We start from the raw sequence: 26,082 nt of genomic DNA on the forward strand, positions 1-26,082 counted from the left end.
CGCAATCGCCGCTCGAATCACCGACACAGCGCGGACTCCACTCGGCCCGCTCGAAACACCGGAGGCCCCAGTTCCCGCATTCCCTGGTTGCTTGCAGACAGCTGGGCCTTCTTGATTCACCTTCACCTCCTATCTTCTCTCTATCTTTCTCTTCCCCTTCTTGGCCCTTGGTACCCATCATGTCCGGGCGTTTTGTGCGTGCCTCCAAGTATCGTGAGTTCCTGTCTATATGCGCCCCGCACTAACAGCATGGCCCGTTGACCGTTGATCATCTCGCAAGGCCACGTCTACGGACAGTCGGCGAAAAAGGTACCGTCTACTCGGCACCCCTCAGTTGTTGATGATGGCAATGCTAATTGTATCCCTAGGATAAATGCTACGATAACCTTCACGTGTCCGAAAATGCCTGGGACTCCAACTTCATCAAGGTGTGTTGTTGCGCCACGACCCCCTGACGTTTTGTTTCGTTCCAAAGCCGCCCTAACGAGCTCCGATACAGGTCAACCCGAAATACCTTTCGGTCAATTGGCAAGCCAGTGGTGGTGGAGCTTTCGCTGTCATCCCACTCAACGAAACAGGCAGACTCCCGGAGCGCATTCCCTTGTTCCGTGGACACAAACAGGCTGTGCTGGACACTGACTGGTAAGGGAAAGAGGGAACGAGACCGCGGAGACAGAAGCTCACAACTGTCTTGCAGGAACCCCTTCAACGACAACAAGATCGCTTCGGGCTCATCCGATGGCAAGGTCAGTTCTTCAAGTAGAGTCAGCGCAATTGAGTTCCAGCTGACCAGCTCCAGATCTGCCTTTGGGATGTCCCCGAGAATCATACTATTCGCCCCGACCCGGAAGCGCTCGACAGCATTGAGGCAGACCTGAAGCCTGCTGCGATTCTGCAGGACACGAAGTCCAAGTGAGAACCTCCACCATAGTCATGAGGGGAGGGTGCGGAACCAATACTAATACCCCCTGCAGGAAAGCTGGCCACGTGCTATTCAACCCCGCAGCGGAAAATGTGCTGGCAACGACCTCGGACAATACAATGAACATTTGGGACGTTGGGACTCAAGAGTTGGTTTACTCGTTTGACACCCTAGGCGCCTTCTCGTCGCTATCGTGGAGCGCCAACGGGTCCTTGCTGGCCACCACCTCGAAATTCGATAAGAAAGACCCAAATAGGCTCAAAATTTGGGATCCACGTCAGCAAAAGGCCATCGTTGAGACCGTGGGACACGGCGGAGCTGGTATCAGTCGTTGTGTCTGGCTCGGTGAACTCGACCAGATCGCAACCACCGGGTTCTCCAAGTTCGGCAGTAACCGTCAACTAGCTTTGTGGGATATTCGTTCCATGAACGAACCAGTCGATGGCTTCAAAAATTTGGGTCAAGCGTCCGGTGTGAACATGCCCTTCTGGGACGACAGCACCAAGTGCTTGTACACGGCCGGGCGTGGTGATGGCAAAATTTCTTACTGGGAACTTGATGGCAAACAATTCCATGAGTTGGATGAATACTCGTCGGAACCTCAACGCGGAGTTGGGTTCATGCCCAAGCGCGGCGTGAACTTGCACGAGAATGAGTTAATGCGTGCTTACAAGGTAGTCAGCAGCAACACATTTATCGAGCCCGTCTCGTTCATCGTCCCTCGCAAATCGGACGCCTTCCAGGATGACATTTACCCGCCCACGACTGGTGTCAAACCTGCCATGACTTCGGCTGAATGGAAGGCGGGTAAGGAGGCCATCCCGCCCAAGATCTCCATGGAGAGCTTGTTTGACGGCCAAGGCCTCAAGGAAACTTCTGGCGTGCAGGATAAGCCTACTGGTGCCGTGGATGCGCCCGCCCACAAGAAAGCTGAGCCTGCTCCTCAGAAGGCCGAGCCCGCTCCGCTGCCCACCCGGGAACCTGTTTCTGAGCCGACACCTGCGGCTCGTCCCGCTGCGTCCATGAAGGACCAGGGTGCTTCGATGGCTGCAATGGTCAACAAGTTCGCCGACAACCAGGAAGATGAGGCCGAAACTGTCGACGATGACGACTCTAGCTTCGAAGAAGTTCCCAAGCCGGCGGAGCGTGCCCCTCGCTCCCCTGCCGTCGAAGCATCGTCTCCTCAAGTTAGCAGCCCCCTGCGACCCAAGCAGCCGGAGTCAAAGCCGGAGCCTAAGCCGGAGGTCAAACCCGAACCTCGTGTCTCCTCTGTTAGTGTCCTACGCCCTCCCCCACCCATAATAGCAAAAGCCAGCGACTAACCAGGATAGACCGCCACCCCCACTCCCTCCTCTCCTGCTAGCGAATCGACCATTCCAACAAGTGCTGTGCACCAGGATATCAGCGAAATCAAACATCTTATCGCCGAGCAAACCAAGACCATTGCATCCCAGGCACAACAGATGCAGACGCTCGCCGCCGAGATTGAATCTCTCAAGGCCAAATTGAATTGAGATCCAGGTCCATTGTGAACATTCAGCATGCTTTTCTGCAATTACTCTTGTGGTGACTATATGGTGTTGGCGCATCTGGACATCTACATGGAACCGACAGCTCGTCACCTTGCCATACTCAGGGTGAACTGCTGCATGTGAATAATTTGTTCTATCTTTCAACGGTTCTGTCAATATATTGACTTTTCAGAAAAATACCAAAGCGTACATAAACAGCAAATCACGGTTTGAATCGTTGACGGGCCGTACTCGTCTGTTGTAAAATCCAACCTTATGAGTATGCGATCCTGTTACGAAGGACATCGCATTCGATCATATCATGTGGACGTTATAGCGACCAATACTCACTTTCCGATTTTCTTTGTGCCCGAAGCTGATCGCCCTACATGGATACTCCAACAGTCATCAAAAAATTCGCCGACGCACTCTTCTGAATGGCCAGCGGAACAGTCATCTGAACAGTCACCCAATATTCCCTTCCCAAGAATTGTACCATCGATGAAGGCTTAAACGTGGATATGGAAACTATCATTTCTCTAACGATACCATCTGTCGGTGTTGGATCAGTAATCAATCGAAAGCAGGGCACTGACATGGGCGAAAGGCCGTTAGATGATAGCCCCCGCAAACCCCAATGTGTCTAACGACGGTAACAATATTGCACCGGTGAAGTAGTCACATTGCATTGTGATGGGGGGAAGTGAGATGGATGTCACCTCTGTTTACTGAGCCTGTCATGAAATCGCAACACTTATACTCAAATTTGGTGAAAGATAACTGTTAGTTGGCCATTTTACCTCAATGTGGGCCAGGTGTTCACACACCACGATTGACAAGTATATGTTTCGATAGACTCGGTCCCTTCCATCGTTAATACTACAATTGTACAGTCTACTACGGCTACTTTCAGTCTCTTTATCGATATCAGTTACGTCGGGGGTAATTGACACTATCATACTATTATGTGCGAGCGCTTCAGAGCATCACGTAGCATTTTGAATTCTTAACTTGTGTACGTACCAGAGGCTCTCGAACCTTTTTTAATCGTATCTCACGCATCATCAGCCCTCTATGAGAGTAGCAACCCATACCGAATGTTGGAAAAAAAGGTAGGTAAGAAAAGACAACAGACCGGCAATGCGAGCAAAAAAGGGTCCCAGACGCCATCCCGCCATGATTGAACTCGTCAGATGCACAAGAAAAAAACGATATGGTTAAATATCGAAAGCAAGCAAAATGGAGAAACGAAAAGATTCCTCCACAGCACCTAGCGTTCGTTTTCGTATATGAAGTTGATGTGGCGGCTACCGGCGTTCCTGTCGACTATCAGCGGCGGCTGGTTTTCCGATCAAATTTGGCTCCACGGTTCTGTTGTTCGCGCAGCAGACGCTCCCGGTTGCGGGCCTCACGCTCGAGGGTGTAGGGGTCCTTTTCCTTCTCTGGTTTGGGCGAAGAATCCCTGAGAAGATTGTTTTCGGGCTCGCGCTTGACACGTCGAGGCTGTGGACGGGAAGTGTGATCGCTGAGATGAGCTGATTCAGACCGATCACGACGAGATCTCTTGCTATCTCGGTTTCGGCCTTCTCGTCCGCGACCATGCTCGCGTGGGCCTTCGCGCTCGCGCTCACGGTCCCTATCGCGGTCCCGGCGACGATCACGATCAGTGGCATCTCCATCGCGGCCACGGCGATCACGCTCCCGGCGCCGACTGTCCCGGGCTCTGTCTCTATCTTTGCCATGCTCACGATTGTCATCGCGACGTCCAGAACGGTCCTTGCTGGAGCGGCGGCTGCCAATGCGGTCGGCCAAACCACGGGACTCGCCAGCCTCTGAGGATGCTCTATGTCCTTTGAGGGGGTTCCCCGTGATCCGTGAAATTCGGCTATTGTGGCGGCCATCGCCGTTGCGGCTGGGACTATGGCTATGGCTTTCATCCCGGGTCCGATGACGACGTGATCGATGTCCCCGATAGTCTTCTCGTCGACCCCGTTCACTGTCGCGTTGGTGCCGATCTAAAGATCGGTGCTCTTCCATTCGGTCTTCATACGCACCGGCGGATTCTTTGGGCTCACGCTGACGCTCCCGGCGGCTTGACGAATCATTATCGTCAGACAGGTCATTCTTCGAGCGAGAATGAGAGTCTCGGCTCGGAGCAGGGGATCGAGACCGAGACCGAGACGTAGCTGGCTGTGTTCGAGATGGCGACCTTAGAGAGACCGGCGGCGACGGATCTTTGGGAAGTTCAGGGGTCCCGCTGTGCTCAGCGTTAGAAGAAAGACCGATCTCGTGGGAAGTCTCGGGTCGACTGATTGTGTCAGATACGGACCTTTGGGACACGCTCGGTGCACCATTGCTACCTTGTGATCGTCCCTGTTGGTAGCCGCGCTGGCGTAGCATACTGGTATTGGGTAGACCTTGCCTCATGCCTCGAGGAGCAGCCGGTGCTCCTTCAACGACCGGTGGCTTGGGTGGCATGGGAGGCTGGTATGAGCCGTGCATTGAGCCACCCCAGGGACCACCGCCGCGGCCAGCAGGGTCTCTAAATCCGCCACGGCCAAAGCCGGAGCCCATCGGACCATGGCCATTTGAGGCGGGCTGATCCAGACTATCGATGGTGGGGATTCCTTGTAGCTGTTCGCCTACCGCTTGTTGTTCGTCTGATGCAGGGTGAGCAATCGCGGAAACGGCATCGTCAGATGCTGGCGGTCCGGTATTGCCTTCGTTCCCTTGAGACTCACCTCCATTGGTAACAGCACCATCTGGACCAGTCGGCTCCCCGTTAAGGTCTGCTAGAGAGGGGCAATCCGAGTTAGCGTTCTGGAGAGAATAACCCGGGCCAGAACCTCCAAAGCCACCACGACCACGACCACCCCCACGGAATCCCCCACGGAATCCCCCACGGCCATAATCCGGCCCATAGTAGCCAGATTGGTAGTCCGAGTTAGAAGGGTATGACATATTAGACCCGCCAAATGCTCCTCCGTGCGGAGGGCCTGTGCCATTTGCAAACGCATTTGGATTGAAATTATCTTGACCACCTTGCCACATGGATTGCTGATAGTCATCCCACCCTGAGGATCCATACATGCCCGATCCATTGAAGTTCACCCCCATATTCATACCCATACCAGTCATGTTCATTCCGTACCCTCCGAACATTCCTTGACCTGCAGCCATCGGGTTCATCGCCATGGGCATGCCTTGATAATAATACGGGTTAGTACGTCGCCACGGCCACCAGTTTGAATCGGCGTACGTACCCATCGCATTCGGAAAACTATACATGTTCGCCATGTTGGACATGTATGGGTTCATCCCATTCCAACCCGTGCCTAAGAAGCTCCCAGAGCCCATGTTCATCATGCTGACATTCGATTGCTGGGGTTGGCCCTGCAGCGGTCCCTCCGGGGCAACGGAAATGGTCTCGCCTTCGACCATAGCGTTTCCATTCGTCATTTCGTGGTCTCCCTGCTCGCTGGGGGCGGTTTCTGTAGGTTCATTGATAGCCTTGGACTGTATATCGGGTCAGTAAATTGGTCACAGAGGTGCCTTGGGAATACATAGCGGCTCATACCTCCACAACGGGCTCATTGGATTCCGTGCTACATTCTGGCACGGTCTCAGGTGCTGCACTTCCGGCTGAAGCACCTTCAGCGTGAGCTTGGTTCGACACCGTCGCCTCCGGCTGTAGAAGGGTCTTGGGGACGGGCGACGAAGCATCTCTGGCATAGTCCGGGTCGTTTCGAGCCTCTGTAAAAGAATGCTCATTCTCCGCCGGGGTCTCGGCCACCGGAGTGGGGGTCGCAGCGGATTGACGTTCCTTTTCACGCTTCTTCTCCTCGGTCCGTAAAAACGCCTTCAGTGTGGTGCGCAGAGCCTTATTTGGCTTGCAAATATCAGGGGAAACGGGCGTGTGAGCGCAGACCGGGCAGGTATCGACGAGCGTTGTCTGGCCTAGAACGGAAAAAAGCAGTTAGCGATCACGTATCGCGTGACAATCGGTCTGCAAGAGTACACTCACAGGCTTCGCAGATAGACTGGTCGCAACAAGGTAGGCGAAACGCATTCACCGCCAGCTTGTTGCAGATGGCACATCGCAGCTTGGATGGAATCTCGTCGGGGGAGAGAGTACTAGCAACAGAAGTCAGATCGTGGAGTCCGGGAGTTTCGCGCGCGCTTGGCACGTACCTGGCGATGTCCAGGAGACCTGCCGGCGGGTCCGCCGCAGCCATTGCGGGAGAAGGCGACACAGATCGGGAGAAAGTGAAGCGACTGAGAGCGAAGTGAAGTGATGTTGCGTTTGCGGCGAGAGCTGGTGGGCGGATGAATTTGGCCGGAGAAACGGTTGGGCCGGTCCGCGGAGTATGCGATTGCGCTGGAAATGGTTGCGGGATTGCGGAAGAGGAAGGAGCGGATGCCTACGCGAAAGATGCGGCAGTTCTAGTCTAGTACCTTCCCCAGGGTTGTTTCAAATCAATGTTCTTTTTACCCCATCAGCCTCAGATTAGATCAAGTATTTTCGGTCCATCAGCGGCGGCACAGCGATCCAACGTGTGATTCTTCTGGCGGCCTCCGGACGTGTGCTCTCGTCATCGACTGGATCCGGCATCTACAGGTACAGAATGACTATGCTTAAAATACAAGAAACAGAAGAGAGAAGACCACCACAAACAGATCGCATTCTTCACTATCAGACGCTATCCAAGGGGCCATCCCATGCGCGGAGTCGACGCGTCAAGAAGCAGTGGAGTCGAGAAGCAAAATAAAAATCGACGGAAGTAAAAAAAAAGGCCCACCGGCGGAATTTAAAAAGGGCGCGACCGCCCCGGCCGACTTTCTTCTCAAGCGCCCCCAAGCTTGGACCAGCACGATATGCCGATGTATTTGTAGAACCAGCATGAGCGAGGACAACTACCGCCCACGATCGCCCGATTTCTCTTCTCCTCCCCATTTCAACCCTCTTCCCTCCAACCCCCACAGCCCCGTCGCTCATCGCGCCTCCTACGACGACTCTCCGTTCTTCAACGCCTACCAGCGCCCGACCTCCAGTCACGTACCCCAGCAGTACGTCCCACCCTACGAGCCCGACCTGGAGATGGCCCGCCGCTCGTCTCGCCTGCAGGAAGACGCGCCTCTGCCCGAAGCCCCAGCTCCCGCTCCGATGGCTGTCGCACCTCCAATGGAGATGGTAGACCCCCAGCACGCGCGCCCCGGCGCCGGCATCGAGGTCAAGACCAAGTTTCCCGTCGCGCGTATCAAGCGCATCATGCAAGCCGATGAGGATGTCGGAAAGGTCGCGCAGGTGACACCGATCGCAGTGTGTACGTTACCCATCGCGCCCCCAAAAAGCTCTTTGTTTTGCATCTCGAAGCTAACTGCCTCCACTACAGCCAAAGCCCTCGAGCTCTTCATGATCTCGCTGGTCACCAAAGCCGCCCAGGAAGCAAAGGACCGCAATTCGAAGCGCGTGACGGCCTCACATCTCAAGCATGCCGTCGCCAAGGACGAGGTGCTAGACTTCCTTGCCGACATCATTGCCAAGGTGCCCGACCAGCCTGCCGGCCGGAAACATGAAGATGGCGATGGCAGCGACCAGAATGAAGGTCGCCGGAAGCGTGGTGGCCGGAAGCCCAAAGAGGAGAGTGACTAGGCGTGGAAATGAAAACGATTGACGATGCTAGACGGGTGGGGGATTAAGGCGCATTGATTGTTTGGGTTCTCTGGCGGCGTTTGCGGGATTAGGATCTCATGTTCTTCACCTTTTATCATATACTTACTAGCGCATTTCTCTGCAAATATTTCTCACGCGGGCAATAATCATGCCCCTCCGTTGATTCCGCAATCTGCCCTCGTCGGTCCATTACGGTCGTAGTTGCACTGCCCGAGGGTGGTCGTTCAGTTGGGAGACATGGGAGTACATGTGGAGCGATCACCACGACACACAAGTTCCCACCGCGGCTCCACTCAACCTTCCCTCCCCCATCGCCTTCCACCTCCCCTCTCCAGGTTCCCCTCGGTCGTGGGATCATGCCGGAGCATCATGTCGAGTGTGAGTGGACCGGACGTGCCAATCGCGGCCTGCGATTGCTAACTGCTCGACAGTGGTTCTCATCGAAATGGACTCGGCTTATCGCCGGCAAGAAGCCCTGGCCTCCGTCGGAGCTTGAACGACACTCCGTCTTCATCCACGACTGCAATGCCCTCCAGGTAAGGTGATCGATACGCCTGTCGACGCCCTGACTGACTCGTCCGGAATGTAGCATTTCTGGAACTCCAATTCGTCCCGCTCCGTCGAGGAGTCGATTGCCTTCGCGCGGACTTATCTCGAACGTCTCAACTTCCTCCTGACCGACGAGTCGCGCGGCCCATCACCCCACAACTGTGTCGAAACCGCTGTCAACTCACGCATTTTTGTGACTGTCGCCTTGATCGCGCTCGCCTATCACGACGATGACCTGGTGCGCTCCGCCGCGGTCTTCTTTAATCACATCATTCATGCCGGCATCCTGAAGACAGAGGAAGAGAATGAACGAGGCCGGGGAAGACAGAAGGAGAGCACATCGACCGCATTTTCCCGCGCATTGATTGATCTGGTCCGCCAAGCCGACAAAACATCAGACAAAACGGAAACGCTGTTGGTGGAGCTGCTCTTCGGCATCGCCAACAATATCCGCCTGCAGCCCGAGACCCTATCAACATGGTTCAAACCACGGGTCACTCCCATCCGGTCAGATACCGAGTCCACGGGGCCCAGTGGTGGTGGTGCGGAGTTCGCAGGCGCGACGCGCAAGGATGAATTCCCGCTGTTCTACATGCTCGTCGACTATGTTCACAGCGACAAGAGCGCCGGTGATTTTGCGCGTACCGGACTCCTCTACCTCATTGAGACCGCGTCTCGCTCCAAGAGCTTGGAGAAATGGTTGATCGAAAGTGATTTGGCGACCTTGATGGCTACCGGGCTGGGTGCCCTCTACAGTCAATTGGGGAGGTACATATACTTTTCTGATGACCACTTTGCAACTGCTAATCGGATCGAGCATAGCCTTGAATTTACACCTGCAGATGAGAATGTACCCCGGGTTGTCGCTCTCTCCGACCATGCCAAAGATGAGACGGCTCTCCAGCCCACTCTGAGCGAAGCAATGGACACCTTCATGTCCTATCTGCTGTTCTGGCAGGACACAATTGACCACTGCAAGTCCGCCGAAGTAAACGACACTCTTTTGGACCATTTCCAGGTTCTATTTCTAGAGCAACTTCTGTAAATATGCCCTCATTCCAGGCCACAAGTCAATACTAATCTACTCTCAGGTACCCATCTTTGCTGGAATCGTCCGATGTGGCAGGCGGTTCGACAGCCGCCGTGCTCACATATCTCTGCCGTATTCTTGATTCTGTCGAACAAGGCGAGTTGGTGCACCGGATTCTCCATTTCTTGCTGGCCTCGTCGCCTCAGCCTGAAGAACAGATGGATATGTCGGCGAGCCGGCGAAAATCGCTCAATGTGCTGGCCGCATTGGCGTCTGAAGCGGCCCAGCCTTCTCCGTCCTTATTCAATCTTCGTGACTTGGCGCTTCTAGGACTACAGTCTTCGAACCGCCAGACAGTGCTGGCCACTTTACGTCTGCTCAATGTCGTGCTGCAACGTCATCACCCTTTTGCGAGATCTCTTATCCATACCATCCCCAGTCAGCCGGCACGCCAGCGATCAGTCGGGGCGTTTAACGCAGAGCTTGAACAGCTTCTGGGCCTAGGCACATCACTGATCACTGAACCGTCCTTGAACGAGTCCTACGATAACTATGTGGCGGATGCAACCTGGGTTCTCGAATCCCGTCTATGCCTTCCGGTCTCCGACGACGAAGCCGACGAAGCCGTCCCTCTTCCACAGCAGCTTCAGCAGGACGATCCGATCGTGCAGGCTCTTCTTGGCTGTGTCAACTCTTTCTTCACAAATAGTGTCATCGTGAATCTGGCGCTGACCGGGGTGCTGATGAGTCTAGCCTCGTCGCACCTGTTTGCCCTAGATGGTTGGGTACTAGTCGACCCGGCTTGTTACGACGCTCCATCGCAAGAGCCATCCGACGAATTTGATCGAGTTCACCAGGCATATCAGATTCCTACCTGGCCTGAAAGTGCCGCCCCTACCCTAACCTCGTCACTTCAAAAGCTGGTCGAGCAGGTGCAACAATGGCAGCGGGACTTGCCCGACTTTGATGTCCTAGTCGCTGCTCGTCGAGAGCTCCTGCACCAGGGCGAGCGTCCCCAAACCCCCGTTCGTTCGCGCGAGCCATCTGAACCTCCGGCCCCGCCGTCTGTCGATCCCTCGCGTCCGTCTCGTCCATCGTTTCCTGGATCCCCCGAGGCTTCTCTGCCTGGGTCACGCGGGCGCTCCCCGCAAAACGTCAACTCACCTGCAATGGCTCCCAGTGCTATGAGGAGTGATTCTGCTGCCCGCCCGATTGAATCTCGTGGCTCTTCAACTTCACGAACGGCAGCTGTAGAGGCCCTCCGTCGGCGCCTTGCCACGCCATTCCCTCCTGCACCCTCACTAGCCGATCCCGCCGAGGCGAACGATGAGGCCGAGGCGACTGGCACCGACACTGACTCGCCCCCCACGGCGACGCTAGGCCACGTTCTCACCAATGTGGTCATCCTGTACGAATTCCTCCTGGAGCTGTCGGCGGTAGTACAGGCGCGGGGGAGTCTGTTTGAGGAAGCGGGATACAATTGATGTACAGTGTACGATGTTCCTATGTCTTAGTATTGTAGCATATACCATGTGGCTCGGCGAATATCCATCGGGTGTATTTTAGGAAGGTGCCTGCGGGCATCTCGCCCTGTATACATTTGTACATACTAAATGATGTGCCTCTCTTCTATATCTATGCGCTGCTAGATCACGGGACTCCCCTGAGTCGCCCAACCCAAGTGGGGCCATCCGACGCATCGCGCCAAGACAGCGTGACTGTTCCGCTTGCGACGATTGGAAGATCGCTAACTGACGGACACTCTTACACGCTCTTCCTAATATGTCATTGCTTTAAATCGACTTTCGTTGCTCCTCTCCCTCTCCTCACATATCACGGCATGACCGGCCCTCATGGCCCCCGACCACGAATTCGATCGCGAGGAGCGTGAAGACGCCCCGTTCCTCTCCGAGCCCGGTACCCCTGTCGATGCGAAGCCCAGGCACGACCAGAACAATGCCTCCGCCAAAAAGATCGGCTTCCGGCTGAAGATGATTCTGTTCACCATGATTCTGGCCGTGGAGGTCGGTCTCGCATTCTTGGAAGGCCCCATGGTCCGCATTCTGGAATCTATCGCCTGCCGTCAATACTTCGCCGGAGTCGATCCCTCTAAAATTGGCGCCAATGGCAACGTGCCTGAAGGCCAGTGCAAGGTGGCTGAAGTTCAGGCGGAATTGGCCGCCGTGAAGGGATACCACATGTTCTTTGACGGGTTGCTGAGTATGTTCACTGTCTGGATCGTCAGGCCCTCCCCCACAGGGGGCCGTAGCTGATAAGGAAACCGTGGTCTGACATTCCGATCTCATTCTGCAGGTGCTGCGATGGCCTTTCCGTACGGTCTGCTGGCAGACCGCCGCGGTCGCAAATCGACGCTGGCCCTCGGGATTCCCGGGTTTGCCGTCAATTCAATGATTTCACTGGCTGTGATGTGGTTCTCGGATATCTTCCCCTTGCGAGCGATCTGGCTTTCATCCTTGGGCTGGTTGATTGGTGGTGGCCCGGTTGTGTCATTTGCAATTATTTGGACTATGATGGCCGACGTAACCACTGAAGCAGAGAGGTATGGGATATTTCCTGTGACTAGGGGGTGAAATCATTGCATGCTAACAAAATTCCGCTCTAGAGCGGGCATATTCTTCCAATTCGGCATTGTATCGATGGGAGCCGACTTTGTTTCGACCGCGGCAAGCTCGTGGCTCATGGCGTTGAATCCCTGGGTACCCCTGATCATTGGATTTATCATTATCTTCTTTGGCTTGCTGCTGGTACTGGTGCTGCCGGAGACCAAACACGCGTTCACCCCACAGAGGTCCGAGCCAACCAATGTGGAGCTTTCCGAGCTTGATGGGAATGACGAATCAAAGTTCCGATTCGACAAACCCAACGATTCGGATAACGAAATGCATACCCGCCCGTCTATGGATGCACACATGTCATGGAGCTATCCAAAGACGACTTCGCGAGTCCGAGCGTGGTGGGACAAGTGCCGCACCAACATCCGATTTTACTTGCGGCCCTACCTCTTCATTCTCAACCACAAGCCAGTACTGCTTCTACTTTCGGTTTTTCTCATCTACCGTCTCAGCCGCGGTTCATCATGGTTCCTTACCCAATACATCTCGACTCGCTACCATTGGACACTGGCTGAGGCCAACCTGCTGGTGGCCTTCCGGCCCACCATCTCTATCCCTATGTTTCTATGGGGTCTCCCCTACCTCAAAAAATACTATCTCAATGCTCGACACTCTTCCACCCAGAAGGATCTTTCTCTTGCACGGGCAAGTATTCTTCTTTTCACCCTCGGCACGCTGGGGATCGGGTTATCTCCGGCGATTGCCACCCTCATCCCCAGCATGGTTATTCAGGCCTCTGGTTCAGGATTTGTGTTCCTAACACGGTCTATCATCACTACACTTGTCGAGCGAGATCAGACCGCTCGGTTGTACACGGTGATTGAGATCCTCCAGTCAGTGGGCAATGTCGTAGCCAGCTTGACCATCACCGCCGTTTTCCAGCTAGGTCTCCGGCTCGGGGGATTCTGGATTGGGCTGGCGTGGATGGTGACTAGCTCATTATTTTGCATGGTGGCTGCTGCAATCTGGGTTTTCCGCTTGCCGCCTGCACCTCGGAATGAGGAGTTTGTCGTCGGGGAATTTGGGGACGACGAATAGCATGTATATCGCATATAGAATTTGTACAGTATTGGCCTCGCCGCCGGGTGTTTCGGTGCTCAATTTATTTCTGGTTCTTTGTATACTCGTATCAGGCGTACACATGCAATTTCTACTATGCCGGCCAGTTTAGGAAGGTATGGTTCGTGTCAACCTTGAAAGGTGTATTTAGGCTATTTATGCATGATATATTGTCACGTGACACTCGCATGTGAAGCCCAGAAATTCGGAGAAGCCAGCCTCTCCCTATCGCACTTGCCGGCAGGAACCTAATGGAGAAGTTCTCGCAGTTTCGCGATCGCGGTGAGTTCCTCTTCGGCCTACTGTTCTCCCCTTGGCGGGTATCACGGACCAGCATGGGCATCACTAACCGACCGTCAGGCTCGGGCATCGCGCCCTTTCTCCCTATCCCCTCAGAGCCCCTCGGCTGGCAGGCTCCCCTCCGCTTCTTCCTTTTCTGCTTCAGATTACCACTGTTCCTGTTTATTACGTTGACCTACTTCCTGATCCTCCAATGGCTACCGATCGGGTCCCTGGGCAAGAAAGCTGCGCTGTGGTGCATCCTCGGTGTTCCCAGTATATGGTGGATTGACCTACAAGTGGACGGTGTGCGAAAAGGGTTCGTTTGATACCACTACAATTCGTGGTATTGGGCTAAAAGTTTGTCTACAGCTCCCTTTCCAAACACCAGCAAGCTCGCCTCCCTCAACCGGGCTCGGTTATCGCGTCATCATTTACCTCCCCCATCGATGCAGTCTACCTGGCCGCAATCTTCGACCCGATCTTTACAGCATCCTATCCGAACACGAAGCGGGTTGAGCGCATCTCTCTCCTTCAAGCTATTCTGCGCGCCTTCGCACAACCTTCCGTTCTTCCTGAACCCGGTACCCAACTGGTGGATGTTGCGACCCTCGTCTCCAAATACCCAAACCGCCCAATTGTGATCTTCCCTGAGTGCACCACCACCAACAGTCGCGGCATCTTGCCTCTCAGTCACTCTCTCCTCGGCGTACACTCCAAGACCAAGATATTCCCCGTCAGCCTGCGGTACACTCCTGTGGATGTTGTCACTCCAATCCCAGGCAGCTACATCAGCTTCCTCTGGACCCTGCTGAGCAAGCCTACGCATTGTATCCGTGTCCGCATTGCCGAGTGTGTCCAGCGCGGCGCTAATGCCTTGGACACACCACCCGCACGATCCACGCGCCAGACGACCTACAATACAAACTACCTTGATACCCTAGACCAGGAGATCGATGGAGATATTACGAGCGCTGAAAAGGCATTGCTCGACCAGGTAGGCGATTCTCTGGCTCGGCTGGGACGAGTGAAGAGAGTGGGACTGGGAGTCAAGGAGAAGGTAGACTTTGTCCGAATGTGGAGCAAGATGAGGAAGACTTGGTGATTGTTATCTTCGTATTTGGTTGTTGCAATATATAGACACTGGAATGTATCATGGTCATTACGTATCCGTAGACCCCAAAATTACCTCGGTCAAAGTTCGCAACAAGGGCCGCAAATATTTCAAGGCCAGAGCATGTTCTTTTTCCAGCTCGTCTCGTTCTGGTTGCGCACAAATTGTACGCGCTTATGCAAACGGCTCGAATCACCCTGCCAGAATTCAACTGAATCAGGCACCACTGCGTAGACTACCCACTTCTTCACGCCGGCGAAAGGATCTTTGGCCATGATGGCCTCGGTCTCTGCAAGACTTTGACTCAAAGCCTTGCGATCAGGCAGAATTTCACTCTGCTTGGACGCCACAGCACTGATCCTCGATGCAAGCGGTCTATCTCTGAAATCCTGGGCATTCTCTTTTTCGGGAAGAGTAAATGCCTTTCCCTTCAATCGAACCTGACGAGCCAGATGAGGCCAGTAGAACGTTAACGCAGCACGGCCGTTATTCGCCAGCTGCTTGCCCTTAGGACTATCGGCATTCACCGCGAAATGCCAGCCACGTGAATCAACATTCTTGAGAATCAAAACGCGCGCATCGGGATATCCTTCTTTGTCGACCGTGGAAACGGTCATGGCGTGTGGCTCGCGCACGCCGGCCTTGACTGCTTCATGGAACCAGGATTTGAAGGCATCTTGAGGGGTATCGGGCAAGTTATCGATGTCGAGTTCTAGAGATGGTCCTTCTAGAACCTTTATGTTCCGAAGTTCGATTCGGAATGAGTCGTCGTCGGCTGACATTTGTTTACTACGATCGGTGAGTTATCGAATCGGAACGTATCAAATGCCGAGATATTTGAAGGGAGAGTGGTACCTGCGATCTTTTGATGTGGAGGTCTCTAAATCCTGACTCTGGGGAATGAAGCGAGCTGTACCCTATCCTCTAGGTACGAGGTTGGAATGACTATCTGAAGGCGAAGCAGGCTTTACTGCTAGCCCGTGACTTACGGACTCACGGGACGTGATGTCCCATTTTTGGAGATGGCGCTTACATTGTCCGATTTCGGCCTCGTAAATACCACTTTATGGTGTTCGCTTTACCAAACTTATCTTGTATTACTATATAAACACATATTTGTACTATTTGTTAATAAAATCGAGAAAAAATGCCACGATAGCTATCCATGTGGATTCAAGTGTCGGCTCACCTGGTGCAGCGGATAAGCGCAGAAAAATATAGATCGGAGGGATCCGCATTCATACACCGAACCTCCATGCAGAAAAAAGCCGATCGCTTTCGAAAGCTAAACTACATGCCTAAAAGGATCTCAATTAGGTAGTGTACCTAAATCTAGGTTCTACGTTGCAGCTGAATTTCAGCTTGTAATTTTTTGTTCTGATAAGCCTGCCACTACTACATTGTATCAAATGTACCTAGGTATTACCCTGGTGAATATCATGTTGAGTATCATGTGTTCAGTGATGTAGCACGAACGATCATTCCAACTTTGGGCAAGCTAGATATATCATAAGTTTCCAAAAATTATTGCTATTTATCATTTTGCAGGAGGGCTTTGTTGAAATATAATCTTTGTCATGATAAACAAACAAAATTCGCCACCAATAAGCACGAACATTTCCGCAGGCTGGGGTTAGCAGTAATCTGCATGCTCATTGACCATACCTAAGACGTCAAAGTTAACAAAAGCTGGAAGTATAATGTATTAAAAGTAACAGTTATGATTTCAGTCTTGGTATAGAAGATCATGTTCGGCGGGGTTTCTTTACGGATTCAACCCACTAAGCCTCGAGCAGTCCGAGTCACCTAAGTCTCTTTCAGATCAGATAATCGTATCTCATGAACATTGATGATCACCATAATTCTCCAATCCACTCATTGTGTTATCTATTTTGCACATTTAATGGACGGTTAGGCTCGTAGAGACCTAATGATTGTCACTAATAATAATTGAAGCGACCTAGAATTAGGTATACTTTAGGAATTTGTGCTTTGCTAGTCGAAAATTTTATGCTATATAAACACTCCACAAGTTTAAAGGCCAAAAGTGCGTCTGTCACCGAAGCGTTACTCCTTCGTTATTGCCGTGTTTACCACCGTGAGGGTGATGCCGATGCCATCTTACTTGGCTTCGATGAGTACTGGAAGAGGTTAGTCCTTCCACTGGGAGAAGTGAAGGAAAACAAGCAAGCTGTTTTAGAAAGAAACTGCGTGGAGAGCTTCAGAAGTACAGGGAGCAATTCAATCTGCCTGCCCAAACTTACCGTTTGGAATGGCTCCACGAGGACCTTCGTGCCTATTTGAAGCGACAGAATAAGCGGCCTGTTTCTCCAGGGATCTTCAAGCTCTATCAGTGAAATTCAATTAAAGCCCGGATCACTTGGCTAGTTCTGGATGTGTTTCGGTGAGCTAAATCTTCCAATAAAATCAAACCATGTTAACTATGTGAAATGTTGTAAACCAGTAAAAAAGTCATCAATCGCTCCCAATCACCTTATTACATTTAGAGATCCAATCCTTCAAAGCCGGTTATCCAGATAACAGTCGCACATGGCGGCCTTCCATTCTCCACTGCGAATTTACAGCTTAGAAAGAACCCAGAATATCTCATCAGCTATTATCCGGGGAACCACGTATTGTAGATTGTGCGTTCCCACATTCCCCGTAGCAGAAACCAGTCGACTACGGCTGAAAAATTTTGATGCACTCGATTACCAATTTCATCAATCTGACCCATGTCTTTAAGACATACTTATAGCGCATCTCGTGCCACCGTGGTGCCATGTTCGTGTGCCACCCAAAGTCCAGGATCTTCTGGATATCAGCCGATTCATTTGCAAGTCATTCAGCGGCGGGCACCCAAAGCTTTAAGGCCGACTTTCATGGCCGCATTCAATTGTTCCGTATTCGAGTGTACATGTTTCTCCTCAATATGAGCAGTGTTCATGTTGCGAATCTCGTCCTGTTTGATAGCTTTGTATTTTTTCGCGAACACAAAAATTTTAATCCAATCCAACGAAGGCATGGTAATTTGATGAAACAAGCAGTGACGGCCATTCAAGAGGCAAAGGAGTACTCTCGAAGATTCCACTCTGACCATCCCGGCCATATTATATCTCGATTCTGGCGCAAAATCTCCCCGACAAACACACCTCCTTATGAATGGTGGACGTGGACATAAGTCGGCTTAATCACTGCATTCTGCGAAAGATTTAATAGATCTTTTATTCGGTTTTTAGCAGTAGGAACCGCGAATGAGTCGTCAGTGCGGCCATACCCAGTCCGATCACATGTATAAACACGGGCCCATGCTGCCACTAGGCGTTGCACGGAAACCCATTCTCTATGGCCTCTACCGAGTCCGACCTCGATAATGACAGCGGGATCTAGACGACCATTGGAGGTTTTCCATGTCGGGCCGGACACAGACATGAATAAACGGTCTCCCACCGAGATCTTGGGGGTGCGATCTCACACACTCTAGGGGGAGCGGCTCGGTCGCGATCTTGACCTGAATGCGATAGTTGTTGACTGTCACTGAACAGATGATTTGTTCGGTATGAAGTAGCAAGACATATAAAATTGGGAAAAGTAGACTTCCACCTTGGCAACAGCTGTTGTTTGACGCGTGTTCTGGTCAAAGGAGAGGGACTCGGAGGGGGGCTGTATCAACGTTGCATTATTTTTCAGCAGAGCCGAGTACGACATTCCAGAGCATTAACAAGATTGAGTCATCGGAGACTTGGTGCTGATTTAAGGAGAATTTGGAAGTTTAGCCAACGCTGACGCAGAAACTTTGGAAGTAGAACTTGCTAGAGCAAAAACTTGGCGTGTTGCGTTGTGAGATTTGCTTGATATCAAGCTGAACTACAACTGTTATCTATGAAGTGATTGGTTTTCGGTCGCATAAAATTGAAAGATAATAGCTAGCCGATGGGATTAACGCATTGTGCTTCGTGAAGCGCCCCTTGCAAGAGTCTCGATTCTCCGGGAGTAGAGATCCATTAGATGCATAAATGGATCCCCAAAGACCAACCCACGAAGATCAGCATCAGTCGTCCCACAAGCCTCCACTTCTTCGCGAGGGGAAAGCGGCGATGATATTCTAGGACTAGTTGGCGGTGCCATGGCCAAACGACCGTGGATTTGATGGCGGGAACGAAGCAAGACGATTCGGCCCGCATTAGATAGGGTAGATTGAGGAACTCGCCAGTAAACAGATGACGTGCGCTTGCCCCGAGGATCAAGTACTGACCAGACAGATCCAGGGGCGGGAGAAGCATACAAGTCCAGCAACGAGAAGAAATATCCTTTATCGGCACGCGTAACTGGATCGCCTTCGTTGATAAAGGAAAAAAACATCGACTTGGATGATTTCGTATGCCGTGGACGTTGTAACGCGCGGAGAGAAACAGGAGGAGCACCAAAGGTGACGCAGTGGATGTGTTTGAAGCATCCACGAAGATACGTAAGCTCTGATCTGACCTCAGGAGACTCCGAAAGAAGATGGAGATATAGAAGACTAGCAACAGCACCGCCTGCGGAGTGGCCAGTTATGAGAAGCGTATATGCCATTCGGCTCGGATCTTCTTCGATCAGATGGCGCAGTCGTGCCGCAACGGAAGAGACCATCTTCCTGGCGACAGAGAGAAATCCGGCATGGCATTTGTTTGAAGCATCGTCGAGAAAGCCGGAGGGTGAAATGGGGGCCGTGTGGACATTGACAGCCCAGTCGAGGAAACTTTGGGTTCCCCGAATGGCGAACACGATAGTATTCATGTCGTCCACTGGGAGGGACTTGATGACCATTGCCTTTGTGCCTTGGAGCCAGTCTGAGTTGACGTAAGAATGCCGCTCAGGCCCGTTTGGCTTTTCATAGACCTGTCGCGAATACCGAGCTGCGAGTCTGAGCAAGGGGTATGTAGCCGGGTAGCTTGCCATTAAAATTAGCTATTGAACCCTGTGTCGATGTCCTGTAAATCAACTTACAATCTAAGATGTGGCAGACTCGGGGGCATGCGCGAGTTTGCATATAGGTATGTCTTGGAGAAGTAATTGACCGATATTGAATGCCTTTTTCTTCCTGGCCCATATGACCAGCGATCTCTCTTTCGTTCGTCGGGTTGGAATGGGAGGGCGCATGCAGCCACTGTGGTCTTTGGTTAGCAAAGCGGTGAAATATGACTCAAGTAACGAGACCCACGAAGCTCATTTTCCTTTCCACAGAAAGATCCAATATCAATCAGCGTCACGACTTGGTCTAGTAGCCTCGATGTACTTTCTCGAACATTGGTGCCGCCACCCACACATTGTAAGACGAGTGCTTCCAGCTCTAAGATGGTGGCATTCGCTTTCCCAGTCGTATGCGCAACAAGGTTGGAGACAGATTGGCTCAAGTTCGTGCACGATGTCCATTTTGTGAGATCCGACGAGGGCTTGGGACTTGGATACCATCCCGGTGGTGGGCTTCCAGGTGTGACATGGTGATACGGAATAGGCGCGGGAGTGCGACTTGGTCGTGGAGGTAGGTGATCCAAGGAGGCAACTGCGTGAGGGTGGTGAAATGGAGCTGGAGGCACACCATATGGGGGAACCGGCCTGGACAGAGTATGCGCCCGTCGGATTCATGTAAATTGGCTGCATTGTGACGCTGGCCTCTACCCTGTCCTTCCGGTGGCGACGACGGTGCTTTGGAGTGGGGGGCGCTTGTACTTCAGCCATGGCAGGAAATAATGGAGAGATTAGAGACGAACATGAGGCTCCGATGAAGTAGAAGTCAGTCCGGGGACAGACACAAAACGGCCATGACGCAGGCAAGGGTCCAGTGGCATCTGCCGCCGAGGTCCCGTGGAGCAAGGACAAGCTTATGAAATGCAGGCGGGATGCAGGTTCCCTCGACTTGTCGCATTATCGGAAGATCCACGCCACATTCAAGCTGAGAAGGTGGACGCGACGAGAAGTGATAGGTCAAGATGTGGTGCGCACAGCCCCAATGGAGTGTGCATCGCGCAGCAAACCAACCAATCCACGCCGCTGCCAGACAAATGATCGACAGGTCGAGGTATACCCCAAAGATACCCTTAGCTAGTCGAATGCAGGGTCGACGCAGATAAATTGATATCGAATCTTAACCCTCTTAAGCTTCGCCCGTAATTAATCGGAGGCGTTCCAAGTTTGAAATCCGCCCATCAAACAAGGGCAGAGACAGCCGGCCACCCAACAGCTGATGCAGTCGGGACTTCAACTTTCGATACACCGTCTGCTTCATCTTCGCGACCTGAACCATGATTGGTCTCAAGGCGTAGTAAGTGGAAGGCGGCGATGCGGCGATAACTTGAAGTCATCGATCCTTAGGCCCGCCGCAGCGTGGTTCGAGTAGCTGGCGTTGCAAGTGCATAACGAGGTACAATAAGTACCATGTGTGAAACCGGTGAAACACATTGCCCGACAGCCCTGAAATGTGGGACGTTGGCTGAATCTCCCCGTGAGGGTACCCTCAGGCTGTGTAGGAGAGTAGACGACAAAGTGGAGGCGTTGGAGGTGTTTGGAGGCTGTCCCCACAGTTGCGGCGATGACGACGTCGAGCCTTCCTCCGCCACCACGTCCCGCGACATGTCCGGAATACCACCATTAGCAGTAACTAGGGGACTAGCACTTTACTAGGTGTACACAGTGGTGAAGATGGACCAATCCTTCAGCACTGGAACACCTGGAGACACATCCACAGGCAGGAGAAAGCCCCGAAATTGCCAATTCTGCAAACGCCAATTTCGCCGCCACGAGCACCTCCAACGGCATCTTCGCATTCGTTTGTACATCTCCCGCGAGGTTCACCGGGCAGGCTTGACTGAAACTTCCAGACACCAATGAAAAGCCATACAAATGTGCTTGCGGTGCTTCATTTGGTCGTCGAGACCTCCTGAAGCGCCATCAAAAGATCGGGCATTCTCCGGATACCCCTGCCCCATCACACTTGTCGCCAAACACCCTAGTTCCAAGTACAACCCATCAGCCTCAGGCTGATCAGGGCTCGGTGCCCGAGAGAAGCGGGTCCCTGTGGGAACTTCCCGATCTTCATCATACTGCTACCGCGTCAGGTATACAGCAGGGAGATGTCCCCGATCTCCATTTCGAAGGTAAGCCAACTATCGAATCAAGTCATGCAGGGCAGTAGGACAAGCTTATGAGATACTGACATTTCCAGTGGAAGGCGATATCCTGTTCAATCATCAAGACCTATTGGTCCTCCAAGATCTTGAATCTTTCAGTCAAAACATGGGTCTCAATACCGAGTGGTATCTCCCAACGGAGCCTAGTATCACACAGATATTTACCGGAGAGCCTAGTTTCAATGCTCTTCCAATCCCATCCTCGCCTTATTCAACCCAGGCACAGCATCCACAATCGAGAAACGTTCTCAGCAAGCTCCCTGTCGAGAGAGAGAATGTCGGTGAGTTTTCACCCTTCAGAGACTTGCGATAGGAATGAAGTGTTAACAAGACTCAACAGCCGAATTTGGAGTTCTGACATTTCCCATACTAACGGTGACCAATCAACATCGGAACCGCCTTCTTCATGCGCTTCCGAAAAGTTCGCAATATGATCTGCCATCCTGCCATTCGCTCACTCGATTCATGAATGGTTTCTTCGATGGATTCTATCCCCATATGCCGGTGGTGCATATTCCGACATTCAAGATCGAAGACTGTGAACCAGAGATATTTCTAGCCATGTCCGCGCTAGGGGCCCAATACCGACATGAACACCGAAAAGCCGTCCTACTGTTCTATGCGGCTAAAGACACCCTGCAACAAATCTCGGATGAGAACGAAGTCCGTTACAACATAGTAATGCGTCAGGCACGCTGCGCCTTTTTTCTAATTGCGTTTGCAACATGGCAAAGTGAAGAAATGGTTGTCCAAGAAGCGTTTAATCTCCAGAGCTATCTTGCAAGATGCGTCAGGGAGTGCCAACTGGAAGAAAACCCCCGACACATTAATACATATCTCAGACTGGCATGAATGGGTCCAACAAGAGTCCGACAGGAGGTTGAAGTTGTTCTCATTTGCAATCCTGAATTTGCATTCTATTGCATTCAGCACCCCGCCAGTCATCATGAGTGATGAGATCAATCTTCGTCTCCCGTGCACTTGCCTCGAGTGGATCGCCCCCAACCAAACCAAGTGGACAATGGTTCGCCGGTCAATTCCTCAAGATCAGATGTTGTTCCAAGATGCTGTTGGGCAGCTGATGCAAAATTCGGCAGAAGAAAGCTCATCGGGCACACATCTTATCCCATCTCCTCTCGCAAACTACATATTGCTTCATGCACTGATTCAAAGGATCATCCTTGCCTACCAGGCATTTCGTTCATTTAACGATAATGAAAACACACTGATGAATGGACAGAAGGAGCTCATGCGGTGAGTACTGAACAATACGTCGATTTGATCAATGTTGACCTCTTATTTCCATATAGAAGCGCACTTCATGCATGGACTTCTCAATGGCAAAGGGCCCCAGAGTCAAGTTTGGACCCTCGCAACCCCAACGGTCCAGTGACGTTTACTTCAACAGCCCTACTTGGTCTAGCCTATGTTCGGCTAGGTCTTGATTTGGGCTTATACAAAATACTCCGCTCCCGGGAGGCCAGTGAAATCGCGAATCGCTTACTGCAAATGCCATCACTCCCTGCAGGTCCTCACTTGCTCCCAGCAATTCTGCATGCGACCCATGCGCTCAGTATACCCGTCAAGCTCGGAGTCAGCTTTGTTGCCCGAAGCCATGCCTTTGTATGGAGTATCCAGCACTCGTTGTGTGGATTTGAATTCGCAATATTTCTTAGCAAATGGCTATTCCGCATATCCGAGAGCCAGAACAAACGCCCTCTTGACGGTATGCTTGACACGAACTGCTTGCAAGAGATATCGTTTCGGATATGCGACTGATACTCTCGAATAGAACATGAAACACGTCTTATCGGCTGGATCAGCGATATTGTTGAAGAGGGCCGAACTTCTGGCGATGAGGACCTATGGCCCCGACCTGAAGATCTATCCAATTGTGTCTATCTAGGGTATGCAGTGGTCAAGCTATGGGCACGGCTCATCCGAGGAAATGAACAATGGGCTATATTGAAAGTCATTGGCGATGGTCTCGATGAGTATGGCGATCGCAGTGAAGCGTCATTTGCACAGTCCCAAGGAACTATTTAAAGCTCAATAATTATCCTCTTAGCCCTCCATCACTTCTACGTCTCGGCGCTAGCAGTGATATAGCACGACGCATCTTGAGGAATTAGAGGATCAAAAACAATCATAGTCCAGATTTTGATTAATCTATAACATAGTGCTTGTATAATGGCAAATTTGACTACCCAGAAAACGAAATATCGAATCATGTTACCATGAGGTCGTGCGACCCGGTTTCTTGAATCCACTGATCTTGGACCGCATCAGGGTCGCTGGATCACCATTTAGAGACAAATTTAGATCTCAGACGCAATGCCTCACCATATCTATACAGCACGTGTATCCCCAAAACACAGCCAATTGTCAATCCTGCAAGCAGGCTGCAGCCTGGGCCAATTCCGAGGTTCACATAAAGAGGCCGAGAGAAGATAACCGCACCGCAAGCAAATGCACTCCGAGTGAAGTCAGTAGCAGCGAAAACACTCGCAGCATATTGCGGATAGCAATCAGGAATGTATAGGAAAACACACTGCATCAGGATAAACACGCATGCAGGGTAAATGACGATTCCAATCGTTGGCACGATCCAGTGCACCTCTGATCGGGCAGCCCACCCGAAAAGAAAGAGGCCGATTGAAGGTCCGAAGCATGCGAAGAGCGCAGGTACCAGTACATCTTCTGGGTTTTTAAGTGCCCCATTTCTTGCAGATGGGATGAAGGTCTGATGGATGTACAGATTGTATATGACGAACGAAATGACTGTGCCGACGACAATAGCAAGGAAGGCAGCACCCATTTCGCCCAGATTGAAACCGTATATCCCTTGATAAACAATTGGAAAAGCCTCAAAGAAAGAATAATAGATACCGTAAGTGAGAGAGGTGTAGCAATTCAAAAACAGAATCGCTGGATCGAGAAGTGTGATTCTCAAGGGAATGAGTAGCGACTCTCGAACTACCTTGTGGAAAGAAAGATCTTTCTGAGCAACATCGGCTGCAGTCTGATATATTTGAGCTTTCGACGTATTGATCTTTTCCAATCTTCGTGCACGTCGGTGTAGAATCGTTGCGGGGCTGGTTTCGGGCAACAGTAAAAGTAGAAGAAGAATCGGAGCAGCTGCCATCAGAATCTCCCACATCGAAAAGCGCCAGCCAAGCACCGGAATCGCAAACCCGGATACGAGAGTGCCAATAGCAGGGGCACAAAAGATACAAAATACCCATGTTGTCATCGCATGCGGCAGGACATCAGATGAATAGACGTCTGCGATAGATGCGCCGCCGGTTGCTAGGCATGGACTGCCAAAGAACCCTTGTAGAAATCGCAAAACATAAAACCCGCTCGCATTCGGCGCAATTGCCGTTGGTATACTGATGATACAAAATAGAGCGAACGATATGACGTACGGAATGTTCCGTCCGATGCGAGGGATTTCACTCAGGGGACTGAAAAATAGGGGCCCTGTGCCATAACCAAGCCTATAATTAGAGTCAGCTCAGCACGAAGGTCGAACGAGAGATCACAGGATATGGCAGCGTACACGTAAAGTGCAAGTCCAAGAGAGGCCTCGGAATTGCTTGCGTGGAACTCTTCCATGAACGCGCTCTCGCTCGGGGTATATATCGGCGCGGACATGTACACCACGAAGCTGTAAGCACCAATCACTCCAGCGACAAATGCCTTTTTTGCCTGGGGCCAAAGTTGTGGATTGTCTTCATCATTTTCGGAGTACCAATTCACATGGATGGTCTTCTGATGTTGGTCGGCACTATCGAATTTGCATTCTTCTAACCAGTTCGCGGATTCCTCGGGGTATTTGGCCCAGGAGGGTGTCCAAAAATGACGAACACACTGCCCAAAGAAGCTATCGCGAAGCCATTGAAGCTTCATTTCTGTGGTTCGGTTTAGTTATGTACTTCACTTCCGTGCATTATTATCATCACCCGTGGACAAGACCAGGAAAAACTTACTTCGGATATGTCCTGAGACTGCTGGGTGATTTGATATTGACTGTGATGAGTCTAACCCAAAAAGCCCTGTCAGATATACTAGTACTCAACTTAATGATATGATCGCTGTAGATTACAAATTATCTGCATTTCTAATTCATCCGATGAAAA

The 26,082-nt window shown here is 51.8% G+C and overlaps 11 protein-coding genes across 11 annotated transcripts; 6 read left to right on the top strand and 5 right to left on the bottom strand.

The window, feature by feature from the left end:
• Window positions 1–179: 179 nt before the first annotated feature.
• N7532_003043 (coronin) lies at window positions 180–2,436 on the top strand (the record flags this gene model as incomplete). Its single annotated transcript, XM_056615537.1, has 8 exons — window positions 180–213; window positions 281–309; window positions 369–428; window positions 500–642; window positions 698–746; window positions 800–912; window positions 975–2,193; window positions 2,254–2,436. The coding sequence occupies 8 exons, from the start codon at window positions 180–182 to the stop codon at window positions 2,434–2,436; spliced, it is 1,830 nt and encodes a 609-aa protein (XP_056475894.1).
• Window positions 2,437–3,762: 1,326 nt separating this feature from the next.
• N7532_003044 (RING finger protein) lies at window positions 3,763–6,668 on the bottom strand (the record flags this gene model as incomplete). The annotated part of the gene is made up of 3 exons (XM_056615538.1): window positions 3,763–5,949; window positions 6,011–6,390; window positions 6,458–6,668. 3 exons carry the CDS (start codon window positions 6,666–6,668, stop codon window positions 3,763–3,765), a joined length of 2,778 nt encoding a protein of 925 aa, XP_056475895.1.
• Window positions 6,669–7,333: 665 nt separating this feature from the next.
• nctA (negative cofactor 2 transcription regulator complex subunit BUR6) lies at window positions 7,334–8,086 on the top strand (the record flags this gene model as incomplete). The annotated part of the gene is made up of 1 exon (XM_056615539.1): window positions 7,334–8,086. One exon carries the CDS (start codon window positions 7,334–7,336, stop codon window positions 8,084–8,086), a length of 753 nt encoding a protein of 250 aa, XP_056475896.1.
• A 377-nt stretch (window positions 8,087–8,463) lies between these two features.
• On the top strand, window positions 8,464–11,170 carry N7532_003046 (uncharacterized protein; the record flags this gene model as incomplete). Its single annotated transcript, XM_056615540.1, has 3 exons — window positions 8,464–8,643; window positions 8,697–9,634; window positions 9,748–11,170. 3 exons carry the CDS (start codon window positions 8,464–8,466, stop codon window positions 11,168–11,170), a joined length of 2,541 nt encoding a protein of 846 aa, XP_056475897.1.
• Window positions 11,171–11,539: 369 nt separating this feature from the next.
• Window positions 11,540–13,357, top strand: N7532_003047 (putative MFS transporter; the record flags this gene model as incomplete). Its single annotated transcript, XM_056615541.1, has 3 exons — window positions 11,540–11,906; window positions 12,000–12,246; window positions 12,310–13,357. 3 exons carry the CDS (start codon window positions 11,540–11,542, stop codon window positions 13,355–13,357), a joined length of 1,662 nt encoding a protein of 553 aa, XP_056475898.1.
• Window positions 13,358–13,629: 272 nt separating this feature from the next.
• N7532_003048 (lysophosphatidic acid acyltransferase LOA1) lies at window positions 13,630–14,762 on the top strand (the record flags this gene model as incomplete). The annotated part of the gene is made up of 3 exons (XM_056615542.1): window positions 13,630–13,660; window positions 13,739–13,976; window positions 14,030–14,762. The coding sequence occupies 3 exons, from the start codon at window positions 13,630–13,632 to the stop codon at window positions 14,760–14,762; spliced, it is 1,002 nt and encodes a 333-aa protein (XP_056475899.1).
• Window positions 14,763–14,881: 119 nt separating this feature from the next.
• Window positions 14,882–15,553, bottom strand: N7532_003049 (pyridoxine/pyridoxamine 5'-phosphate oxidase; the record flags this gene model as incomplete). The annotated part of the gene is made up of 1 exon (XM_056615543.1): window positions 14,882–15,553. The coding sequence occupies one exon, from the start codon at window positions 15,551–15,553 to the stop codon at window positions 14,882–14,884; it is 672 nt and encodes a 223-aa protein (XP_056475900.1).
• A 2,063-nt stretch (window positions 15,554–17,616) lies between these two features.
• N7532_003050 (uncharacterized protein) lies at window positions 17,617–17,796 on the bottom strand (the record flags this gene model as incomplete). The annotated part of the gene is made up of 1 exon (XM_056615544.1): window positions 17,617–17,796. The coding sequence occupies one exon, from the start codon at window positions 17,794–17,796 to the stop codon at window positions 17,617–17,619; it is 180 nt and encodes a 59-aa protein (XP_056475901.1).
• Window positions 17,797–18,710: 914 nt separating this feature from the next.
• N7532_003051 (lipase family protein) lies at window positions 18,711–20,368 on the bottom strand (the record flags this gene model as incomplete). Its single annotated transcript, XM_056615545.1, has 3 exons — window positions 18,711–19,704; window positions 19,761–19,920; window positions 19,975–20,368. Coding segments are annotated over 3 exons (1,548 nt in total), but the record flags the coding sequence as incomplete, so codon positions are not given.
• A 1,084-nt stretch (window positions 20,369–21,452) lies between these two features.
• N7532_003052 (uncharacterized protein) lies at window positions 21,453–23,986 on the top strand (the record flags this gene model as incomplete). The annotated part of the gene is made up of 7 exons (XM_056615546.1): window positions 21,453–21,579; window positions 21,632–21,907; window positions 21,976–22,221; window positions 22,281–22,603; window positions 22,680–23,194; window positions 23,251–23,666; window positions 23,733–23,986. The coding sequence occupies 7 exons, from the start codon at window positions 21,453–21,455 to the stop codon at window positions 23,984–23,986; spliced, it is 2,157 nt and encodes a 718-aa protein (XP_056475903.1).
• Window positions 23,987–24,239: 253 nt separating this feature from the next.
• N7532_003053 (MFS transporter) lies at window positions 24,240–25,852 on the bottom strand (the record flags this gene model as incomplete). Its single annotated transcript, XM_056615547.1, has 2 exons — window positions 24,240–25,440; window positions 25,503–25,852. The coding sequence occupies 2 exons, from the start codon at window positions 25,850–25,852 to the stop codon at window positions 24,240–24,242; spliced, it is 1,551 nt and encodes a 516-aa protein (XP_056475904.1).
• Window positions 25,853–26,082: the final 230 nt, after the last annotated feature.

Source organism: Penicillium argentinense (genome assembly GCF_028826775.1).
Source record: "Penicillium argentinense strain IBT 30761 chromosome Unknown utg000004l_segment0_segment0, whole genome shotgun sequence".
NCBI classification, from domain to species: Eukaryota; Fungi; Ascomycota; class Eurotiomycetes; order Eurotiales; family Aspergillaceae; genus Penicillium; species Penicillium argentinense.